Here is a 22,562-nt window from a genome sequence, read left to right on the forward strand (position 1 = left end):
GTATGAGTGGGGTACCTATTTGAAATGAGACTCAAGTTTTCTTTGAACTGTTCAGCAACTATATCTTCTGAGTCAGGGGGGTCAGTAAAATGAAGCAATTAATAGTTTAGTCCGATTGACAAGTATAATCTCTGTCCATACTATTTCGCAGGAACTACCTACTTCACTACAATTAGGACTATACCAATTTTTTTGGATTATCCAAATTCCATCCACGAAAACATTCAGTTTAATGCAGAAATTAAAAAAAAAAAAAAAAAAGAGGGCTACCCCACATACTACGATCATGGCACATTGGGACCTACAACACACAGCACACAGGTATGTTAGCACAAGTAGACAGTTCTTTCAACCATAGCACACAAGGCATACAGTTTGGCTTTTTATGTTTAAGCTATTTTTTAGGTATGTCATTTGAATTTGTGAGCCGAGGGTGTCAGGTTGTTACTGGAAGATTTTGCATATTTTGGCTGATGGATTCGTGTTTGGAATTATTGGTTCAATGTAGTTCTTATGGTCAGAGATTTAATATTATTTTTCTTTCCTTTTTTTTTATGCCATGGCTATGACAGAAACTGTTGAGTAGGTCATTGTTGCATTTGGCAAACATATGTTGTCTATGGTCATGTTCCTACAGTTATTGGGACTGATTGCAGATGATGTCACTGGTTGTTAAGTATTTTTTGTGGTTTTATTTATTTTTTATAGTAATATACATGGTACATGAGTTTATTTTTATAGGCATAATCCATATCACTTCAGGCATGGGGGTTACCTTCATAGTCTCGGATGTTATTGAATTTAGCATAGGTTGAAGTTCAGGAGTAAGTAAGAAACAAGTATTTTTTTGTTTTCTCCAAAAAAATTTCCTGCCTCGAGATACAGGCCTCCAGAGATGACACCCCAAACACCATTTTGAAGACATGCGAATTCCGGAAAACTTTTTTAAATGCTGTATCTCTGTAACAGTTCTAGATATTTTGTTACAGTTTTTTTTTATTTGAAAGATAATTGCTTTATGATTACAATGGTATCCTCCACTTGGACATATCTGTCAAAGTTCTTTTACTGTCGCCTTTTGAATTTTTTTATAATTTTACAGAACTTTTTTTCTTTTTTTAAAAAAATGACAATCCAGAAAAGTTAGATTTTTTCCTGTTGATTAGTACCATGTAGTACGATATCTCTGTAAAGGAGAGCTTCCACTTTTAAGTTGGCCAGGTTTTATTTTAAAAAACAATTTTTTTAACTTTCAAGGGTAATGTATGTATTCACTGAAGTTGTTTCTAGTTAATTTCTTTGTTACAATGTTTATTTCTATTGTCTTTGTTGCAGTTATTTCTTATAACTTTCTTTGTTGCAGTTCTTTCTTTTCACTTTCATTGTTAAAGATATTTCAGACAGTTTGTTGTAGTTTCTTGTCAGTTTCTTTGTTGTGGTTGTTCACTACTGGTTTTTGTATTGTAGTTGTTCAGTGCTAATTGTTTACTGAAGAGGCTTCTAAGAAATCTGAGACCATCCAGTGAGCTCTGTGTTTTCATGAGGAATTTGCCAGTTGACACAACTGCAGTGTGTTTTGTGAAAAGGACTGTCTGAAATGTCTTCCGACTGGGGCCATAGGAGAGTGAAGTGTGCTGACTATTTGCATATCCATAAAAGAGTGATGTATAAGACAGACAAAAAAAACGTATTTTTGACTTGTGTTTGTAATTTTTTTCCATAACTTCCAACTGAATCTCAAAGTTGAAATTCATACTTAAGTTTGACATCATAAAGGTCTATTAACTATGACATTTTCAGTTTTTTATCTAGTCCCCCAACAAAGATATTGCAGGCCATGAAATTGAAAAATTTTTAAAAAATCCATTTTTTAAAATGGTGTATTTTTTTAAGTGTAAGCGGCTCACCATTGATACTCTATAAAAAGTAACTATACTATACAGTGTAATAGCAGAAAAAATACTAAAGCTGAGAAATTAATCTTTCTTTGGAAAACTACTATTCAAAAATTGAGTTTTTTAAATTTGTGGCTGATAACTTTGAACTATTAAAAATATATTGAAGAATATATTCAGCTAAGTGATAATGATGTTAATCTGTAGCCCAGAGTGTGTTGAACTAAATGCATTTTATCTGAAAAACTTAGGACAATCCACTACTGAATAATTGTAAAAAATGTAGATGCTTGCAAATACGAAAAAACGCATGTGGCCTTGAACAAATATGGCCGCCAATTCAAAATAATAAATACTAAATTTTTTTAAAAAAATATTTTTGTGACTACAACTTTGGGTAATCCACCCAGCAAATAAAACTTTTTTCTGAGATGGTCAAGCAACCAGTGCTGGTCCACTTGGTATGGATTGACCCACATCTGAAGAAATTGCAACACCACATTGCAGAAGTGAACGGGCGTGTACAGGCTGAAGAACTACGTTTAGTGCTTCACTGTTATTTTGCTGAGAACTGGTCTGTAATTCTCCCACAAGAAGTACAAGGGTATCATTGAAGTCATGACCAAGTTTAAACTTTTACAGGAGTGACATATTTTAAAAACAAGACCGCAAGTGCTGCAGTTATAAGTGATGACATAAGACATTACTCAGCACATGCTTTGCCAACAATGCACAAAATTCTTCAACTGCAAACAGGGGCAGATAACTTCAACTGCAAACAGGGGCAGATAAGATCATCATTATTTATTATGGTGCTCCTCGTCATTTTAAAAACTGTTACCAGCTGTTTGAATTGAGTAAGTCGCCTGTGCCAACTGACTGGGTATACAGGGCTACTGGTCATGGGAAGGGGCCTTGTGATGGTGTAGTAGGCCTTCTGAAGCACCATGCTACAAAACATAATCTTTCCAGACCAAATACAGCTGTGATTCAGAATGCTGAGGATTTTACGAGAGTCGTGAAAACTTACACATCCGCAGCCCTCATTCTTTTGTCCAAAGAGGAAATCGAAAAATTCTGTGGGCAGAAAAAAAAAGAATGCTCCAAACATACTATTCCTGAGAACGGAATTGTGAAGACACATTTTTGGACTCAAACTGATGGGCGAACTCTTATTGCATGCACTTTAAAGAGGAAGAAAGAAGAAATTTCGTTTATTCGACCAACACCTCAGAAACAGCAGGATAATATTCAGATTCACAACCTGAGAAGGGGGGGGGGGGGGGGGGGGGGGATGTTTGTGACGTGTGTGTATGACTGCAACTGGTGGACTGCACAGATTATAGACACCAGTTAAGAATTAAACAAAATTGTAGTGAACTTTATGCAATTACATAGACCAGCTGCTGGATATAGGTTTCCTGCTGGAGGACAGCAACAACGCCATTAGTGCTCTCTTCCTGTTCACAATCTTTTGAAGATTGAAAGTGCTCCAGTTCCTATTGGTTCAACAGGAAGAAATCATTCTATATCAAATGAAGATACTGAAGCAGTGGAAGACATTTTGAGTTCATTGACTGTCTAATTTCAATAAAAACACAGAGTGCACAGAAGTTGTATAAATTGAAACCTTTAAGTCTTTGGACCTTTTACATACATTTTGGAATCATTTAAAATGCTTGAAAAATGAGACTCTTACTTATCTTTCAAAACTAAAATTATGTTAAATAAAGCTAGATTTTGATTTTTATGAGCCTGTCATGTGATAATGTTGTGGTAATAAAACAGGTTTTACATCTGGCAAAAATTTCAGTTGTTTATAAAACCTGTTCAGCTTGAAAGTGGAAGCTCTCCTTTTCAGAGAATGTAGAACTATATGGTACTAATCAACAGGAAATTAAAAAAAGTATTAGCAGGTTCAGAATGCTATATAGCAAAAGAACTGTAACAGATAAGTCCAAATGGAGGATTTCTTCGTAAATCATAAAGCAATTATCTTTCAAATAAAACAAAAATATCTAGAACTGTTCCAGAGTTACAGCATTTTAATTTTTTTTCCAAAATTCACGTCTTCGCACAGTGTCATCTTTGGAGGACTGTACCTCGGAGCAGAATTTTTTTTGAAGAAAACATAAAAATACACGTTCCTTAATTAGTCCTTCATTTTAACACATGCTAAATTCAATAACATCTGAGACTATGAACGTAACACTTTTTCCTAGCCTGCCTGAATTGATATGGACTAAGCTTATAGTTGTTTGTGTATATTGCATTTTTTGTGATGATTCAAGTTTTCTTGAATTTTGCATTTTCCCTTGTTAGTGTCTGATAATAGTGTTGGATTGTGGTTGATAGGTATCACAGATATTGGTTTACCGTCACTGGTTAGGTTGTGTTTTTTTTTGTATTAGTTTTGTGAGTGAGATTTGGTTTGTTGTATTGTGGACTTCATTTCAAATAGACAGGGTAAGTGAAGGTTTGGAAGTGATTTGACAATTTTACTGTGTTGGTTTCTGCTACTGCGGGTTTCATTTTAGCTATCGTATAGGTCAAGTGAAATATGGGGGCTTCGTTTGAGCTATATAGATCAAGTGAAATTTGTGATAACGGATTTTTGAGTTTTGTGTGGGTTACTGTTACTGTGGTTTTCATTCAAGCTATATACATCAAGTGAAATTTATGATTCCAATGCTTTTCTTTTTAACATTTTTGGGTGGTGTTCAATGATGAGAATTTCATGTGTTTGATACTTGGGTTAATATTATTTTTAGAGTGGTGGTGTTATTATTACTGTTGTAAATGTAGTCTGACCCCACCCAAAACATCCTGTGCCCCACAACTGTGTTGTTAGTTTCGTTCTATTGTTAAAGTTAAATATTTCAAGTAAGTGTCTTTTAATTGTGCCCGTTTGCAACCTGACTTGTTTCCTTTATGATAAGCAGCAATCTGTCTTTTCCTACACTGTAAATATTTCATGTGTTATTTATGTTTTTTCATGGGTGCAATGAGCAAATTTATGATTGTCATATTATATATGCTTGAAATGGGGACGTCCACCATCTTGATGACACCACAGGTCAAAGCAGACAGGTGGTATTGCAACTTTCAGTTCGTCCTTTTTTGCCGCACACTGGAAGTATTTCCTCACATATGTTGGATCATTAGAGACCAGCATACTAAAGGGCCTTTCACCCTTCAGTGAAGTTGGTAGCTCCACCTATTCCAAGGACTTTGTGTGACCCAAGGTAGGCATTTACTAGAGCCCTGGGAGTGCAGATTTTCACAGGACCAGTTTGTTTGTATAGAATGTTCACGAAGTTGTCAGCATCAATACCTCTAGTTCCATGGTCTATGATACTAGCATCCACCTTATCTTATTGTGACTGTTGTTAAAATTACATCTGCAATTTGCATGTTGACAGATCTGATGAATAGGAGTGGTAGATAAAGCTACAGTAAATTTCCTATGAATAACTATGAAAGACATTGCAACAGTGATACTTTCATCAACGATTCTAAATCACAGTTTTTGTGTCCAACTGTGAAGTCCTTCCTCAACTGGTTAAGGACACTACTCCATATCGTTGCTGCCCAATTACCATTTATAAATGATTAGCATATGTGGAAACAAGTGTTGTGCAGTGTCTCACAGATTTAAATGGCAGTCACAAGTGCAGAAGTGTCAACTTGTTGGATCACACATAAGTTGGCCACAAGCTCCACATGCCTAATCATCAGTGAAGGAATTAAGATTGTTATGACTTCATGCTCAAAGTAATATACACCATTAACTGTGTGATGAAAATAAAAAATAACTGCAATAACTCTCTGACAGTTAGCCTGCCTGCTTCCAGAGCTAAATATTCAGTTACGTCTCAGGCTGATGAAAGGTCATCACAAGTATCCTTTATGTGAGACCTTGCAATGATCTAGAGATTTAGATTACTATGAGGCACCTAGTAGGGATGACCATACTGGAAGATCGATGAAAACAGTCTAACTCCCAGTAACATATCTCCCCAAAACATTAAGCACGGGCTGTAAACAACACAGAGGAAGGACGGGATAAAGAACAGGATCAATAATCATTTGCTATCAACACTAGAAAACTGAAAGTTAACTGGAAGTAGCCTTCAAAGAAGCCAATCATTCACAGGTCAAAGTGATGTAACAGTGAAAGATTTGTAAGTTTATACCAGTGAAGGATCTGTGTTACAGCAAGGAGGACGCAAAGCTACAGTTCTCAAACTAACACCACCCTTTTGGACAAGCCACAGCCAACAATCCGTAGTTCAGGGTTTCTAGCAACATGATATTGAGCTTGATGCTGCACATTCTTGAACACTACGGGATGTCAAACATTAATCTAAACTGCTGTTATTAGTAGTTTCTACATTTGTGCAATACAATATCTAAGAGAAGACAGTAGGTTCTGTCTCACCAGTTGCCAAAATAGAAAAAAAATGGATCACAGGAAGAGGGTAGAAGTTCACACACAATGAATCGTTGTGGCTCATTTCAAAGCACTGGTTCTGACAATCCAATGACAGGTACAGATCATCACACTGTCAACATTTACCTAGTTGGAGACAGGAGATGAAGTGAAGGTATAAATGTCTCATGCATATTGGGGACACAATGTGCAATGAAATTTTGAGAATTGCTAATATATGTTGTTTCTTTAGGCATATATATATATATATATATATATATATATATATATATATATATATATATATATATATATATATATATATATATATATCCAAAACATCCAGCAATTTATTAACTCCTTTCCAACACAGAAAACATCCAGTATCATTTACACATACAAGGTCAAATTGTGAGCACGTAAACATATGTCCCACACTCAAACTAATTTGAACATAAGGTTTCAACGACAGCAAAAGCAAGCACTGTGAGCTTCACGTCAAGAACGATCAAACAAGTGGTGTAATTATGAATATCAGTAAATCTAATCTGGACTAACTGAGTCCCAAAGTTCGTGAAAACATAACAAATCTAGTCTACTTGGAGAAGCTGGAAGGGATCCCAAATAAATGCCCTCATGGAAACGAGGGATGTCTATTTATTTCAACTCTAATCCGTCTCCTAAGATTTTACAGGACATTCGTAACTGTGCTGCATAATTAGACTGAAAATTTCCACTTCATTTGTTACTTCACCATAAACATGTTTTCAATTTTACTAATCAATCTAAAACAGGAAATGGACAGCACAGTAAATTGTCAAACAACATTGTAATCTCAATGACGCACACACGAAAATTGTGCACATTGGTCCACCACTTTATCTTAGCTCCATATTTCCAGTACGACAGCATTAAACACCCACGGCATACATAGACGCATGGTAAGGCAGAAGAGCTGTATTTCGAATTACAGCTCAATATTAATTTTAGTGAGTAAACAAAATGACGCATACGACCCTCAGAGATGCATACCAATTGGCATTTATAAAGAAAAACTGATAAAGCACTGCATTTTATTTTTTAAGGGTGTAATATTATAACCAACAGCATTAATGCAAAACATACAGACACATGTTCCGTGCTTCCACTTACATGTTCTCAACACCATTTTCATTTACAATCACATAAATAAGCACCAAAATTATGTTCAATCAACACAAACATAAACCTCCCCAAATTTCTGTAAAAATTAAACAGCCCTCGTTGTTTACAGCATGAAAGCAAACACATTAACTACGAAAGATGCACCAATCATAATTATTGCTGCAGGTCGATTAGCGTCGATACATGGAAAGGATCCGAACATAAAAACATTCCATAGTGCATTGCAAGTGATGGCATTCACACAATCAATCATAGGCACATAAAGGGATGGAACCGAACGAAAGAGAAAAGTCTGCGTCAAAAAATCAGCATGGATTCAGAAATCATCGCTATGGGAAATCGAATTTGCCATTTTCTAGCACGATATCCCGCGAACCATGAATGAAGGTCAACAGGCGATTCCATATTCTCAGATTTTCGGAAATCTTTCGGCACAATGCCACACTAAAGGCTCTTAAAAAGGGTGCGCGCCTGCTAAATAAGTTCTCGATTATATGAGTAGCTCGTATATTTTTAAGTAACAGACCCGTCAGGAATACTCTGAGAAGTGTTTTAGAATCGCTTACATTTTCTACATGCACAAACGACCTCACGATAAGGGTGAGAAGTAAAATGCGACTATTTGTTGATGACGCTTTAATATAAGAGAGAGCGTTGTCGATGAGTGACTACAGGAGGATACAGGATCTCTTGGACAGAGTTTCTCTTTGGTGCGATGAATAGCAGCTTGTTCTAAATGTAAAAAACAGTAGCTTAATGTAAATAAGTAAGACAAACAATCCTGCAATGTCTGAACAAGTGTTAGTGACGTGCTGCTTGGGACAGTCAGCTTGATTAAACATCTAGGTTAACATTGCAAAGCTACAAGATATAGAACGGACACTTAAGGTCAGTCATGGGGAAATTATATGTTCGTCTTCAATTCATTGGGAGAATTCTAGGAAAATACAGTTCATCTATAAAGGAGACTACATATAGACACCTGTGTGACTCATTCTTTTGCACTGCTCGAATGTTTGGGATCGTCATCAGATCGGATTAAAGGAAGACATCGAAGCAATTCAGACGTGAACTGATAGATCTGTAACCGATGGGTTTGATCAACATCCGAGTAATATGGAATCGGTCCGTGAAAAATTAACCCCGAGGGAAAGAAGGCGTTCATTTAGCTCAGAACTGTTGAACAAGATTACAGAAGTGACATTTGTGACTTACTGCACCATGACTGATTCTAATGCCACCGATGTACACGTCACGATAGGACCATGAAGACAAAATAAGAGAAATTATTTCTCCAACAGAGGCACATAGTCAGTCGTTTTTCCATTGCTCCACATGTGAGTAGGACAGGAAAGGGAATGACTAGCTGTAGGAGAAAAAAACTGTCCACCATGCTCTGCACAGAGGCTTAGGGGATATGTATGTAGATGTCAGTAAATATGCTGGGCAGATTGTGTTACGCCTTTCATGCCCTGAGCAAAGCCCATGATATCAAATCATTAAAATGCGCATATTCTGCAGCTGAGCACTCAATGCTAGTACTTTGAATCGTCTCCGAAAGAGAGAAATTTATTATGCAGAACAAAATAATTAAAATAATGAGGCACATGCCTATCTCCTCTACAACTAAACATGTATTATGGATCTCGCTACCCTGTTAGTGACTTGTATTTATATTCATCAAACAGTATGTTTTATTCATGAAAATAGGCTTACAAATAATTAAAATGTAATTCTTCAGACTTCCCTGTCGATCTACTGACGTTTTGACGAGTATGTGCTGACGAATATCAGTGTCGTTCATTTACAATATTTTGACAATGTGACTTGTTGTCATTGTCAGCTGCTACCTGAGTTTACCTCAGAATACCTGTCATCTGAAGATGTCAGAAAAAATCTATCATCATCAGATCCTTCATTACAATATCGTATCCATAAATATTCAATGGCAATGTAAAGGACATAGCAGCGTAAGACACATCAGCATTATTCTATACAAGAAAGCTTAAAGCTGAATAGAGAAGCATTCAGGCCAAAAGTAAAACCAAAGCTTCAGAAGCACTGCATCTGTACAGCAGAAGAATTTAAGAATGGCAGTATAAGATAAACTGGTTAAATATTATTTTATGCACCCTAAGTTTAAAGCTGATTAGTTCATTCTACAGATGTTACTCTTAATTTCCTGATTATATCATTCGAAAATACCCACTAGGTTTTAGCTGATTTATTTAATTGTACAAATGTAACTGTTATGTGCCATTCATACTAAGGTAGTATAAAATAAGCGATATATCGTAAGTGATATACGATATGTGACACGCATGGACGATACTAGAAATCTAAAGGGAGGCGATGGAAAGGGTTTGCAGTCATGTGATTGTGAAGAAGAAACTTCTCAAATTATTTTCCGTGTGCAACAGGCCATTCGGAGTCCAGAGGTTCCCACATGCAAATGCAGCAGAGCTAAAACCGTTGAGAACAAAAACTATCAATCAGGCTTCACCACATCAGCCATATGAAACACTTCCTAGAACAGTATGCTTTTTTTTTTCTTTTTGATATAGGATATCCTTTTTATTGTCTTTTTGTGAGTGTAGTCATGTAAAGGGGTAGGTATATTGGTTATCATATAGGATATTTTTTTCCTTCCATTTTTGTGTGGGTGACAGGTTGAGGGCACATACCTGTTAATAAGAACAAAAGACTGGCATTTGTAGGGTCATGATGCCATATATAACAGAGATGTTCTAGCATATCTATGATTTTTCTCAACTGACTGCTACATGTGTATGGTCGCCTTTGAGGCTCCTATGAGTAATCACCTTTAACAATGACATGTGCTGAATTTGGACTCGTGTTTTGGTGGCGTTTTGGGATGTCAAGGCGAGAGATTACCTCATTGAACATTGAGCGCGCCTTGATAGTGCTGCACCTGCCTCAGTTGGTTCCTTAGTTAAACACGGACATGCATTTGTGTGTGGGACTGTTTCCATGATAATCGCCGTTTGCCTATGGTGCTAAGGTCGCCACCACGCTCGCCCTCACCATTGTTGTGTATAGTCATCCACTTGGGATTTCCTTTCATGAGCGACAGGGCACACCAGCACTGGGTACACTGAGTTCCATTACTAAGTTCATAAGGTGCTAAGCTGGCTATTGACCCTACCCTCGTCATCACTGTGGCAGATATTTGAGTCTGTCACAGTACCACCACACCTTTCTGCCTGTGAGCAGACTACTGAGACATGGAGATTCGAATAAGTGGAGAAATAGGAAGTACCCCATGACAAACGCAATACACTGGACCAAGCACAGTAGATGTTGAGTCGTCTACCCGATAATGTCGCATGTCTTACTTTTAGGTTGTAATTTATCTATGAGAGGAATTTCACTCCTAACTCTTGTGCAGCAGCATGATCAATGTGGAGCAACTACTTATGTGCACTGACCAGCACACAACCCGATGAACCCTCTCAGCAGCGAGTCATCACAAGATACAATGCCTCATCATGTCGCTAGTTCTGTAGCCTCGCCAATCAGCATAATGAAAACGCTAGAGGGGTTTAATGTGTCCTACCATCCCATTCTTTTAGCTCTCAACAAGTATTAAAATAAATTTATTCAAAATCCCATAGAAGTCATACCATATCTTTTGTGTGATGTGACTACAGGGTAATTTTCCTAGACGATGTTACCTGAATTTTTTGTTTTCTTGTGTGGTGGTACGTTCTCAATATGTTCAACAGGTGCTGCACTCACAAAACACATCGGAGAGAGACTGGATACGCATGGACATGGCGCTAATCCAACAAAAAAACCGGACTACGTAACTGTTTTTTAGATCACAAATACCATACTTAAACATCCCCTACTTTCCTTTCTAGTTTTATCACATTGCACGCTAGTTTTATTAATTTCCTTATCTTACATGTTAGCTCATAATTATAATATGAAGAGTAGACGGTAAAGGATAGTCTTATACAATGAAGCGCCAAAGAAACTGGTATAGGCATGCGTGTTCAAATACAGAGATATGTAAACAGGCAGAATACTGTGTTGCGGTCGGCAACGTCTATATAAGAGAAGTGTATGGTGCAATTGTTAGATCGGTTACTGCAGCTACAATGGCAGTTCGTCAAGATTTAAGTGAGTTTGAACTTGGTGTTATAGTCGGCGCACGAGTGATGGGACACAGCATCTCCGAGGTAGTGATGAAGTGGGGATTTTCTCTTATGACCGTTTCATGATTGTACTGTGAATCTAGGAATCCAGTAAATCATCAAATCTCCAACGTCGCTTCAGCTGGAAAAAGATTCTGCAGTACCAGGACCAATGGTGACTGCAGAGACTCGTTCACTATCACAGAAATGCTACCTTTCCGCAAACTGCTCCAGATTTCAGTGCTGGGCCATCAAGAAAAGTCATCATGCGAACCATTCAACGAAACATCATTGATATGGACTTCTGGAGCCAAAGGCCAACTCGTGTACCCTTATGCCTCGCCTGGGCCCATCAACATTGACATTGGACTGTTGATGACTGGAAACATGTTGCCTGGTCAGACGAGTCTCGTTTCAGATTGTATCAAGCATAAGGACATGTACGGGTATGGAAACAACCTCATGAATCCAGGATCCTGCATGTCAGCAGCCCTGCAGGATTCATGATGTCAATTCCCTCTAGCACTACTTCAGACATTAGTCAAGTCCATGCCATGTCGTGTTGTGGCACTACACGATATTAGGCAGGTGCGCCAGTTTTTTGGCCCTTCAGTGCATATCCGTATTTATTGGCAATAATCGACAGTCTTAAAATAGTCAGTAAGGGGGTACCTCATACAAACAATTCGCTTTAGTTGCACAACATAAATATTCTTAAGAGGGACAATAACAATCTGTTACATTGCATGTTACGTTAGGATCTTCCTTTGGAACTTCAGGTGGAGGCTCTATAATGATTTGAGTGTTTGCAGTTGGGGTGATATGGGACCCCTGATATGTCTAGATTTTGACTCTGTCAGGTAACACATACGTAAGCATCCTGTCTGATCACCTGCATGCATTCATGTCCATTGTGCATTACGTCAGACTTGGGCATTTCAAGCAGGACAGTGCGACACCCCACAAGTTCAGAATTGCTACAGAGTGGCTCCAGGAACACTCTTCTATGTTTAAACGCTTCTGCTGGCTACCAAACTCTCCAGACGTGGACATTATTGGGCATATTTAGGATGCCTTGCAACGCGCTTTTCGGAAAAGATCTCCACCCCACATACTCTTGCGGATTTATGAACAGCCCTGCAGGATTCATGGTATCAGTTCCCTCCAGCACTACGAGTCCACATCACATCGTGTTACAGCACTACACGATATTAGGCAGCTGTAACATTTTTTTGACTGCTCAGTGTATATCAGTATACATTGGCAATAAGTGGTAGTCTTGAAATAGTAATGAGGTACCCCACACAAACTATTCGCTTTAGTTGCACAACATAAGTATTCTTAAGATAGACTGTAAGAATTTGCTACATTTCATGTTATGTTAGAATCTTCCTTTGCAACTGTCATGTAAACACATTACCATTATAAACTTTGTGTGGTTATTATATTTTTATATCCATTTTGGATCGCTTCACAAGAGTGAAGAATATTAGTAAATTTTATAATCCTTAAAACTATTTTATTAAGTGATATAGCTAACATTCCTACTGATAACACTTTTACAAGGTTTGTGGTCAGTGCATCGACGAATTTAGGTCTTAGTACTGTGCAGGAGACAACTGAGGTGGAAAGGCAGGATCACCTGGGACACACAGTGTGAGTGCGACTGAGGGATGCTGCACCAGACATGGGGCACTGGCCTCCACTTGGCAACAAGGAGAGGTGAGCTGGAGTGGGCTCATTCCTGGAGCCTAGAGGTAAGTGGGGCAAGGAGAGAGGGATCCTCAGTCGACCGATGTGACCACTGCTGGGCCAAGTCACTCCCACCATTGTTCAGAGGTTGGGCAGACTGTAGTCCAGTATAGGCCCTGTCAGAAAGTATGCCATAGTGCCATGCCATTGAAGCTGGGCTGTGCCAACACCCAGGGTCAACACGTCTTCTGTGGGCAAGTAGCTGATACAAGCCATTGAGTTGCACCATGGACAAGGCCACCAGCAACTCCTGAGATTCCAGGACTGCCCATATGCATGCTAGCCTACAGGTAGAGCATGAGGAGTCTTGCAACCTGTTCACCTGCTGTAGGTCATTTTTCATACATGAGGCAAGTGGAAAAACTGAGCATCTACAACGATGAACACCTGCAGTACACTTCATCTGTCTTGATGTGCCATTTACTGCTGGACAGCCATGATGACTTAGGTCTGCCCACTTGCTGTGCAGGCATGAAGTAACTTCAGAATGGTGAGGCATCTGGCTCCTGCACTGAGTTTCCTCTGAAGGACTGCTGCATGAGAGTCCACACACCACAATGGCTGCAACACACGTATGTGCTTCCTCATTGGCAGGGTGCATGTGACTACCTGTACAGATTAATTTTTTTCCAAATGTAAGGTTAGTGACACAACTCATTTTGGCAGAAAATATATATTTTGTGTTTTCATTCTTGTAAAACATATTACGTGTACACCATTTTCATTTTTTTGTAATTTCTTTTGTTAATTTGCAACCAAATACCATATGTCATGTGTAATTTCTGCTTTCACACGTCATCGCCCATTTTCCTGTATTTTAGTTAATTTCAATGTCTGATTCGTAATTATTTATTTGTGAAAACATATTAATGTCTAAATATTGATTTTACTTTACGCCAAGTTTGTTTACAAGTATCACTCTTATAGCATTTTCAAATACATTCAAGTAAATGCCTACATAAGATTACAATATTCACTTCATAGCGTCATTACTGCATTTATTTTCGCATTTTTATGGACATCTTATTTCTGAGATTCTTATTTATTACCAACATTCAGTTGTTCTAGTACTTACTGATATTTTTTGAAATGTAATTTCATATTAGGGTTCACACCCCTCAGGACAGAATGACTGTACGTGTGTGGGTGTCCCTAATCGACATGCAAATTAGTACCAGAGTGAAACTTTGGTGTATACCACACTCATGAGAGCGCCATCAAATATATGCAAGGAAAGACCCTAAATTACTTTGGCCCTGAATTATTTGAGCCAGTTAAACGTCACATAAATTTAGTTAAGAGACTGACTGTTGTTTCCCCTACAAAATAATCACAGGTAGGAATGCAAGGAATTGTGTAATTCAACAGAGAAATCCTGACCTATAGTATTACAATGAGATTTACTGACTAAAAGACAAATATATGTATGGAATTCAAATACGAGCTGTATGAGAATCATAAGCACCTAGAATTATTGGCAAATTTGTGGACAAAAATAGAGGCACTGCCAAAATCCAACAGGGAAACTATCTGACCAACTGATGTGAGGCACCTACGTGTGACTGGAGCCACAATGAGATACAAATTAATTGTAATCACAGCTAACATATCAGTAATCAAACACTTTCCAATCTATTTGCAATGAAAGGAAATTGATTCTAAGTGCTTTTGTTGTGAAGGAAAGGCTACTATGTTGGGGCTTGAAATCGATTGACGGAACCCCTGTTAACTGCAGCAGCATATATTATCAAAAACAGCGTATCTCTCTGCGTAGACAGTGGCTGCAATTGATGGCCGGGTAAGCTGTGATGAGACTGATGTCATCTGAGGTAGAGGGCTCCAAACTAGACTGTGTATTCTATTTGTCCAAGTTGTTGCACAGGTAAGACTCTAACAAACTATTCTCTAACCAAATACAGAAAAATATGCAATGACTGACTCCAGAGACCTGTTTTTTTTTTTTTTTGTTTTTTTTTTCGCCGCAACTCTGCCAAAGCTTCTGGTCCATTGCACTAGCGACCAGCCTTTCGCGGCCCAACAACCATTTTTCCACCAATCATAGCTATCAACCAAATATGACAGATCTCCCACTACAGAATTACGTCTCCATAGCCGCCAATGACACCTCTTCCTGCCAGCCTCATAAGAGCCAGACCTTTCAAACACAGCCTCCATGACATATCTGCGCAGGAAGCTCTTCAGGCGTGAAACGTCAACAGACTATGCCAATTACAGGGCCTACTAGAGGTTTCGTAGTGGCGCATCCTCCCCTCCCCTCCCACACCACCCCATCAGAATGGACTCCACTTCCATGAATCCCCAGCAGACAATGCCAGAGGCAGTAGCGTCTGTCCACCGTCCTCTCTCTCAAATCATGCTGCTATGGACAACAGCATACAATGATGTCTGAGGTGTCCTCTACCCGTCGATTTCTAAAGCTTGAAGGCAGCTGCGGTCGATGTCTTATGCACCTTCCTACAGCCAGTAACTCGCCCGTGTCAGCCTATTCATCGCTGGCCTGACACAACTATTGTGTTTGCCACCTGCATTTCTGGGAATCCATCAGCTTTTTCCCCTCGCCGACCACACTCAAAGCTGACAACTGAAACCTCCACAATAGTCATAAGGTGGAAGAAGAAATGATTAAAAAAATTACATCGATCACCCATGTAAATTACATGCCAGTACATCACACATTAAAGGCAGATTGCATGTACAAGTATGCAGAATCAAACATAATAATGGAGAATGGTCTGGCTTGATGGGTCTTGCTGTTATGTGTGGGTGAAGGGGGGCAGAAGGCCTGCCATCTTACAATTAATAGGAATAAAGGACATATGAACACATGACAAACTGTGTATGCAATGTCATAGCCATGGAATAAAGAAAAAAGTGACATGAAATGTGATGCCATAATACCAACTGAACTGGCTCTCTAACAATAATAACTAATAGTTATGTGCTTTTTTTCCACAACAAGGTAACATCTGTATTTACCCCAAATTTGATACTGGTGTGTGAAGGCAGGTTCACGTACACATTGGGAGAACCTGTCCTGCTAAGCAGAACACAGTCGAGGGAGAGGACGACTGCATGACAATGCTTATCAGCAACCCAGTCAAGCAGCTACAAGACTGAGGGTCCTGATATCACTGCCTGACACTGTGTTGAAGCTAGTCATATCTTGACTGTATGATGATGTGAACAAACCAGCAGCAGATGGTGATAAAGAATTGTTGTATACTCCAACAAAAGCCATTTGTAAAATACACAAGTAAGACTTATACTCATTTTGTTTTGTAAATGATCGAAGATCAAATATGTTCCCAATGAGAAAAACTGAAAATATGACATGAAATATTGATTCAAAGATTTGTCCCTCTTCTTGAGAAAACTTTGGTAAACATATCTACGTGAACAACTAATATAATATAAGAGCTAGGCTCCTACCAAGACTGAATACTAAAGCAGCAAAACTGCTAAAAATGTGTTTCTTCAGAAGCACTGATTGCAGTCGCTGTATCAGCTATTTACAAATTCAAAATATGTTACAAAATTTTACATATTTCTGAGTTTTTTATTATTTGAAACATATGAAGCATGAAAATTAAATTGGGATAATCTATTGCTTTGTTTTGGGATTTTTCCTTGGGTTTTTCAGTGACCTAGCCCAAATTTGAGAGCATAAAGCTAATATTAACCCCAAGGAAATGTATAATGATACAGACTATACCCACAGTTTCAATAAACAAAAGATAAACTGCAAATAAAAGCTACGCTTATGAAGTCACATTGTCGATAAAATATGATGCAAAGACTTATGAATGTACATTTTCGTAATGGCACCATTACCTATGTGTAAACTAACAAAATGTGAATGAACACCCTAAAATGTGAACTCTAGTACTGAAATGAACAATAAATCAAAATATAATGGGTAGCGTAGTATGAAATGGCAACGGCCTTGCTGTAGTGGTTACACTGGTTCCTGTGAGATCACCAAAGTTAAGCGCTGTCAGGCGTGGTCGGCAGTTGGATGGGTGACCATCCAGGCCACCATGCGGTGTTGCCATTTTTTGGGGTGCACTCAGCCTCATGATGCCAATTGACGTGCTACTCGACCGAACAGTAGCGGCTTTGGTCAAGAATACCATCATAAAGACGAGGAGAGAGATGTGCTGACCCCCTACCCCGTCCTATGCACATCCTCCATGGAGGATGACACGGCTATTGGATGGTCCCGGTAGGCCCCTCGTGGCCTGACGACGGAGTGCTCAATGCTCACCATATTATGAAATAACAGTCACAAACATTATAAACATATGATCCTAGCATTCCAGGCGGCTTTCTAGTGTCCTTGTGTGGATAGACACATTAAATAACGTGATAAGTTAAACAAATCACAATGAAGAACAGTACATTTGCATATGATTATTATTTTTAATATTTATTATGATAAAAATGCCATAAATGCTGTCTATGTGAGAATAATTATAAAAGAATTTTAAGTATGTAAACAAAGAATAAAAAATGTGCCATAGTGTCTGTGAATAGTACATTGTGTAATGAACTCTGAGGTGTTCTTGGTAAAATGATAAACGAAATCAGACATTAGGGTACTTCTTTCCTGGCTGTAGCCAAAGGTAGATGATTATTATTTACACTTTTGTATACATGTCTGTATTGTGAGGAATAAGAATATTGTATGTATTAAGCATTAATTCTGTGGTTGTCTATGTAAAACTAGCACCCTCCACGTCAAATATTTAGGCACTTTCAGATTTTACTTAAGACTGCACCTTTGAGATATAATATTGCTGGCATGCAACAATATACTACCATTAAACAGCAGATTCAAATTTCTCTAAGTTGTGAGACAGGCATGAAGTTCCACTTAAAGTAAATTATGTATTCTGATTTACAGCATATTAATGAATGAGAGTAACATAAATTAAAGTCAACTTTCAATTTCTTGATCAGTATTTTTGTAATAGGCTGTGACCTGTACCTACAATATGATAGAAATATTTCCACTAAGAGTTTTATGCATTGACCTTATTCAGGGACTTGAAAAAACTAAAAATAAGATACTAAAAATTTAAATTTTAATTCAGGGATTATGAGGTAGAATAACAGAAAGAACAAATAAATATTTTTTATCATTTTTTCTCTTTGCTAGATATATGTGTGTGCATATATATATATATATATATATATATATATATATATATATATATATATATATATATAAAACACATAAAAATTCATTATTAAAACAAAAAGAGATAAATATTTTGTAGTAGAGAGACAGTATAATGACTGTTGCACATTTACATACAACAAAGAATATTCGTAGTTCAAACTGTTCAATGTTTTCTCACACTTTTTCCGTTTTTGCTTCTTTTCACAGTACAAAAACACTTTACTATCCTTAAAATCAGTTTACTGTGCTAAAACAGGACCACTTTTGTGCTGTCATACACATTTTGATCCCTAATATCAACAAAAATACTCTAGACATAAATTTTATATAATACTTATCCACTGCCTAAGCAATTACATAGGCTCGTTAAATTTCCAACAAAAAGACAATGAGAACATCAGTAAGTAATATGTGAATCCACATTTGCAGAGCATCAGACAGCTTTGTCATAAATCTTTAAAATAGATTTGACCTGTTGCCTCAGTCAGAATCGGATGAGCCTCATGTAGCTGAAGCTGTAGAAAGGGCACAACAAGCTTTCAAGGACTTGAAAAAGGTAGGGAAATTTGTAAAGAGAAAGAAAGTTCTGTTGTTAGGTAGTTCCCATGGTAGAGGTATTGGCCAACTACTGCAGGAAAATCTAGGTCCAGAGCACCAGGTCACAAACTTTTTCAAGCCTAGTGCAAATCTGGGTCAGGTAACAGAGGATGTAGATTCTTTATGCAAGGACTTCACAAAGGAGGATTCCGTGGTTATAGTGGGTGGTCCGGGAAATAGCATTGACAGAGACTCTGAATATTCCATAGAGAGTGACCTGGTGAAGATAGCATCATCAACGAAACATACGAGTGTGGGATTTCTGTCTGTGTTGAGAAGCCATGATCGGCCTTATTTGAACTCTTCCGTAGGGAGGGTGAACTTGGAGTTGGAGTGGCTGCTTAGGACGGATATAGGTTCCCATATTGGTTTGATTCCTGTGGATGCTATCGATAGGTCGGACTACACTAGACATGGCCTTCACCTCAATAAGAAAGGGAAGGGAAAACTGTGTGGTTGATTGCAGAAAAATTAAGAGGGGACACTGCCACAAGTGGTAAACTACCAGTGGTCACAGTTGTCAGAGGAATGCCTTTTTTTAGGATAGGGAAAGGGGAAAGAAAACGGGTTTTAAGAGAGATTGGCAGACACACTCAGTTTGAGAAAACAGATGAACAGGAGTAAGATTTTAGCATACAGCCTCCATTTAAACAATGTTTAACAGAAAGTAATCAGAATCTGCCAGTTCATCTTCACCAAAGCAGTTATAATCCCATTAGTATGCTGTATCAGTTATCTTTATTACACCAGAACATTCCAGGAATCAGAAATAAAGTTGATGAACTACTCATTTGTATCAATGAAATGAATTCACCTAACCAAATTGACATAATCTGCCTCTCTGAACATCAAATGACCACTGGTATAGATATGTTAGACATTTCAGGATTTAAGCTAGCTTCCTACTTCTGCAGAGTAGACATGGATGGAGGGGGAGTTGCCACATTTATTAAAAACTGCCATAAATTCAAGAACATTGACATTAATAAATTCTGTTTAGAGCAGCATCTAGAAGCATGTGCAACAGAAGTAGTGTTCCATAACAGATCCTATATCATAGTAACCATCTGACCACAAATAACATATTATCAAGAACACATTTTGGATTTCTGAAGGGTTCTGATATCGAGAAGGCTATTTACACCTACAGTAAAAATGTAATTAATTCATTAAATAACAAGTTACAAGGAGCAGGTATTTTCTGTGATTTTTCAAAGGCATTCGATTGTGTGAACCACAACATCTTTTTAAATAAATTAGAATTCTATGGTGTCACGGGGAGTGCTGCAAAATGGTTCAAGTCATACATCGTTAACAGGAAACAAAGGGTGTCAGTGCAAGGGACTAGTGAATTAAGTCAACCGTCATCATCAGAATGGGAAGAAATTACATGTGGTGTCCCATAAGGATCCATCTTAGGGCCATTGCTTTTTCTTGTGTAAATTAATGATGTCTCATCAGTTACACTGCCAGAAGCAGGGTTTGTTTTGTTTGCAGATGACACAAGTATTGCAATAAATAGTATGCTGAGTGTAGTTGTAGAAAAATCTGCTAATGATATTTTCTTGGATATTAATAAATGGTTTAAAGCCAACTCACTGACATTAAACTTCGAAAAGACTCACTATACGCAATTCAGAACCTGTAAGAGGTTTCCACCCAGTATATGCATAAAGTATGAAGAAGAGCAGATAGCAGAGGTTGACAGTCTTAAATTCCTGGGATTACAACTTGATAATAAATTCAGTTGGGAGGAGCACACCACAGAACTGCAGAAACGCCTTAACAAATCTGTGTTTGTAATTCGAGTGTTAACAGACATAGGCGACATAAAAATGAAAAAGCTTGCATACTTTACCTACTTTCATTACATAATGTCATGTGGTATAATATTTTGGGGCAACTTTTCAAGTCAAGCAAAAGTTTTCAGAGTCCAAAAGTGTGTAATACGTATTATTTGTGGAAAATTCACAGACATCCTGTAGAAACCACTTCAAAGAACTGGGTATACTAACTACTGCCTCTCAGTATATTTACTCCTTAATGAAATTTGCCCTAAATAATATATCTCTTTTTCCAAGAAACAGCTCGGTTCATACATACAATACCAGGAACAAAAATGATCTGCACAAGGACTTAAAAGCACTTACTTTAGTTCAAAAATGGGTCCACTACTCAGGAACACTCATCTTCAATAATTTGCCAGCACACATAAAAAATTTAGTTACAAATAAAGATCAGTTTAAAAGGAGCCTGAAAGACTTACTAGTGGCCAACTCCTTCTACTCCATTGACGAATTTTTTAATAGAAACAAATGAAGTATTGTATATATTCATATATTAGTATTGTTATTTCAGCTGTAACAAAAAATTGACATGTTCCACATCCACGAGAATCTTCTCAGCACGGATCCATAGAACAAAAAACTAATCTAATCAATCTAATCTAAACACATCTGTTACATGGATGCTAGTGATCTCAAATTACAGTATACAAGTTACACTGAATTCACATGTTACAAAACTATTATCTACATTTTTTCTGGTATTTGCATTATTTACAATTAGTCATCATTTCTAGTGCACTAATGTTCCCAGGCCAGTGTATTTACTTTATCTAGAAACATATGATGCTTATCATACTTTGCAGATAAAGAGTAATTATCTTATCCAACAAATTCTGCAGTAGGTTTACTGTTCAGTTCGCCTTTCGTTAACCCAACCTCTTTTTTATTCACCAGTGGAATATAATATTTGTTATTTTCTGGGAAACCCAAACTGTCGAGCATTATATGCACATCATTTCTGATACACTCAAAGATATTCAGAGGTGTAATGATATGTATGGGGGTATCTGTGTCTGCATAGCACAGTTTTACATGATATGGAGGAAATTTTTTGTTATATATCCATAGTGGAGATCGAAAAGAAGCATCTCGGAAATATACAAAATGTGCATTCCATCTGCAACAGATTTATCAAAGACCACACAAAGCCTGCACAGTTCAATGGCAAGTAAAATTTGTTAAAATAACGATCCTTTGGAAATATTGTTTAGCAAATAATACAGCTGCCCCAAATCTGCCTTCCCACCATCTTGCTAGTCTTTTGTCTCACATTTGTTGCAAATTTTGCGTGGTTTTTCCAAACATTCACCATTTTGAAAAAGTTCTTCTCCTACTCAGTGATTACACTCATGCGATTTTGTGCATGGATATCAATGTATGGTAATCCAGGGAGCTTAGCTAAATGATAAAATGCGATGAATCTTTTTAAAAATTAATTTATTCTGTAAATATTGTTTCAAATTTCTAAAGTGAATGACATAGTTTTTCTTATCATTCTAGGTTGAAACATTT

The 22,562-nt window shown here is 37.6% G+C and overlaps 1 protein-coding gene across 1 annotated transcript in view; it reads right to left on the reverse strand.

Moving 5' to 3' along the window:
* Positions 1 to 7,616, reverse strand: part of LOC126484328 (28S ribosomal protein S29, mitochondrial) — a 93,877-nt gene extending 86,261 nt beyond the window's left edge. Inside the window, exon 1 of the mRNA XM_050107773.1 lies at positions 7,480 to 7,616. Within this exon, the coding sequence (XP_049963730.1) occupies positions 7,480 to 7,501 (22 nt within the window). The 5' untranslated portion in view covers positions 7,502 to 7,616. The remainder of the gene's footprint in view (positions 1 to 7,479) is intronic.
* Between the last annotated feature and the right edge of the window lie 14,946 nt (positions 7,617 to 22,562).

Source organism: Schistocerca serialis, chromosome 6, assembly GCF_023864345.2.
Source record: "Schistocerca serialis cubense isolate TAMUIC-IGC-003099 chromosome 6, iqSchSeri2.2, whole genome shotgun sequence".
NCBI classification, from domain to species: Eukaryota; Metazoa; Arthropoda; class Insecta; order Orthoptera; family Acrididae; genus Schistocerca; species Schistocerca serialis.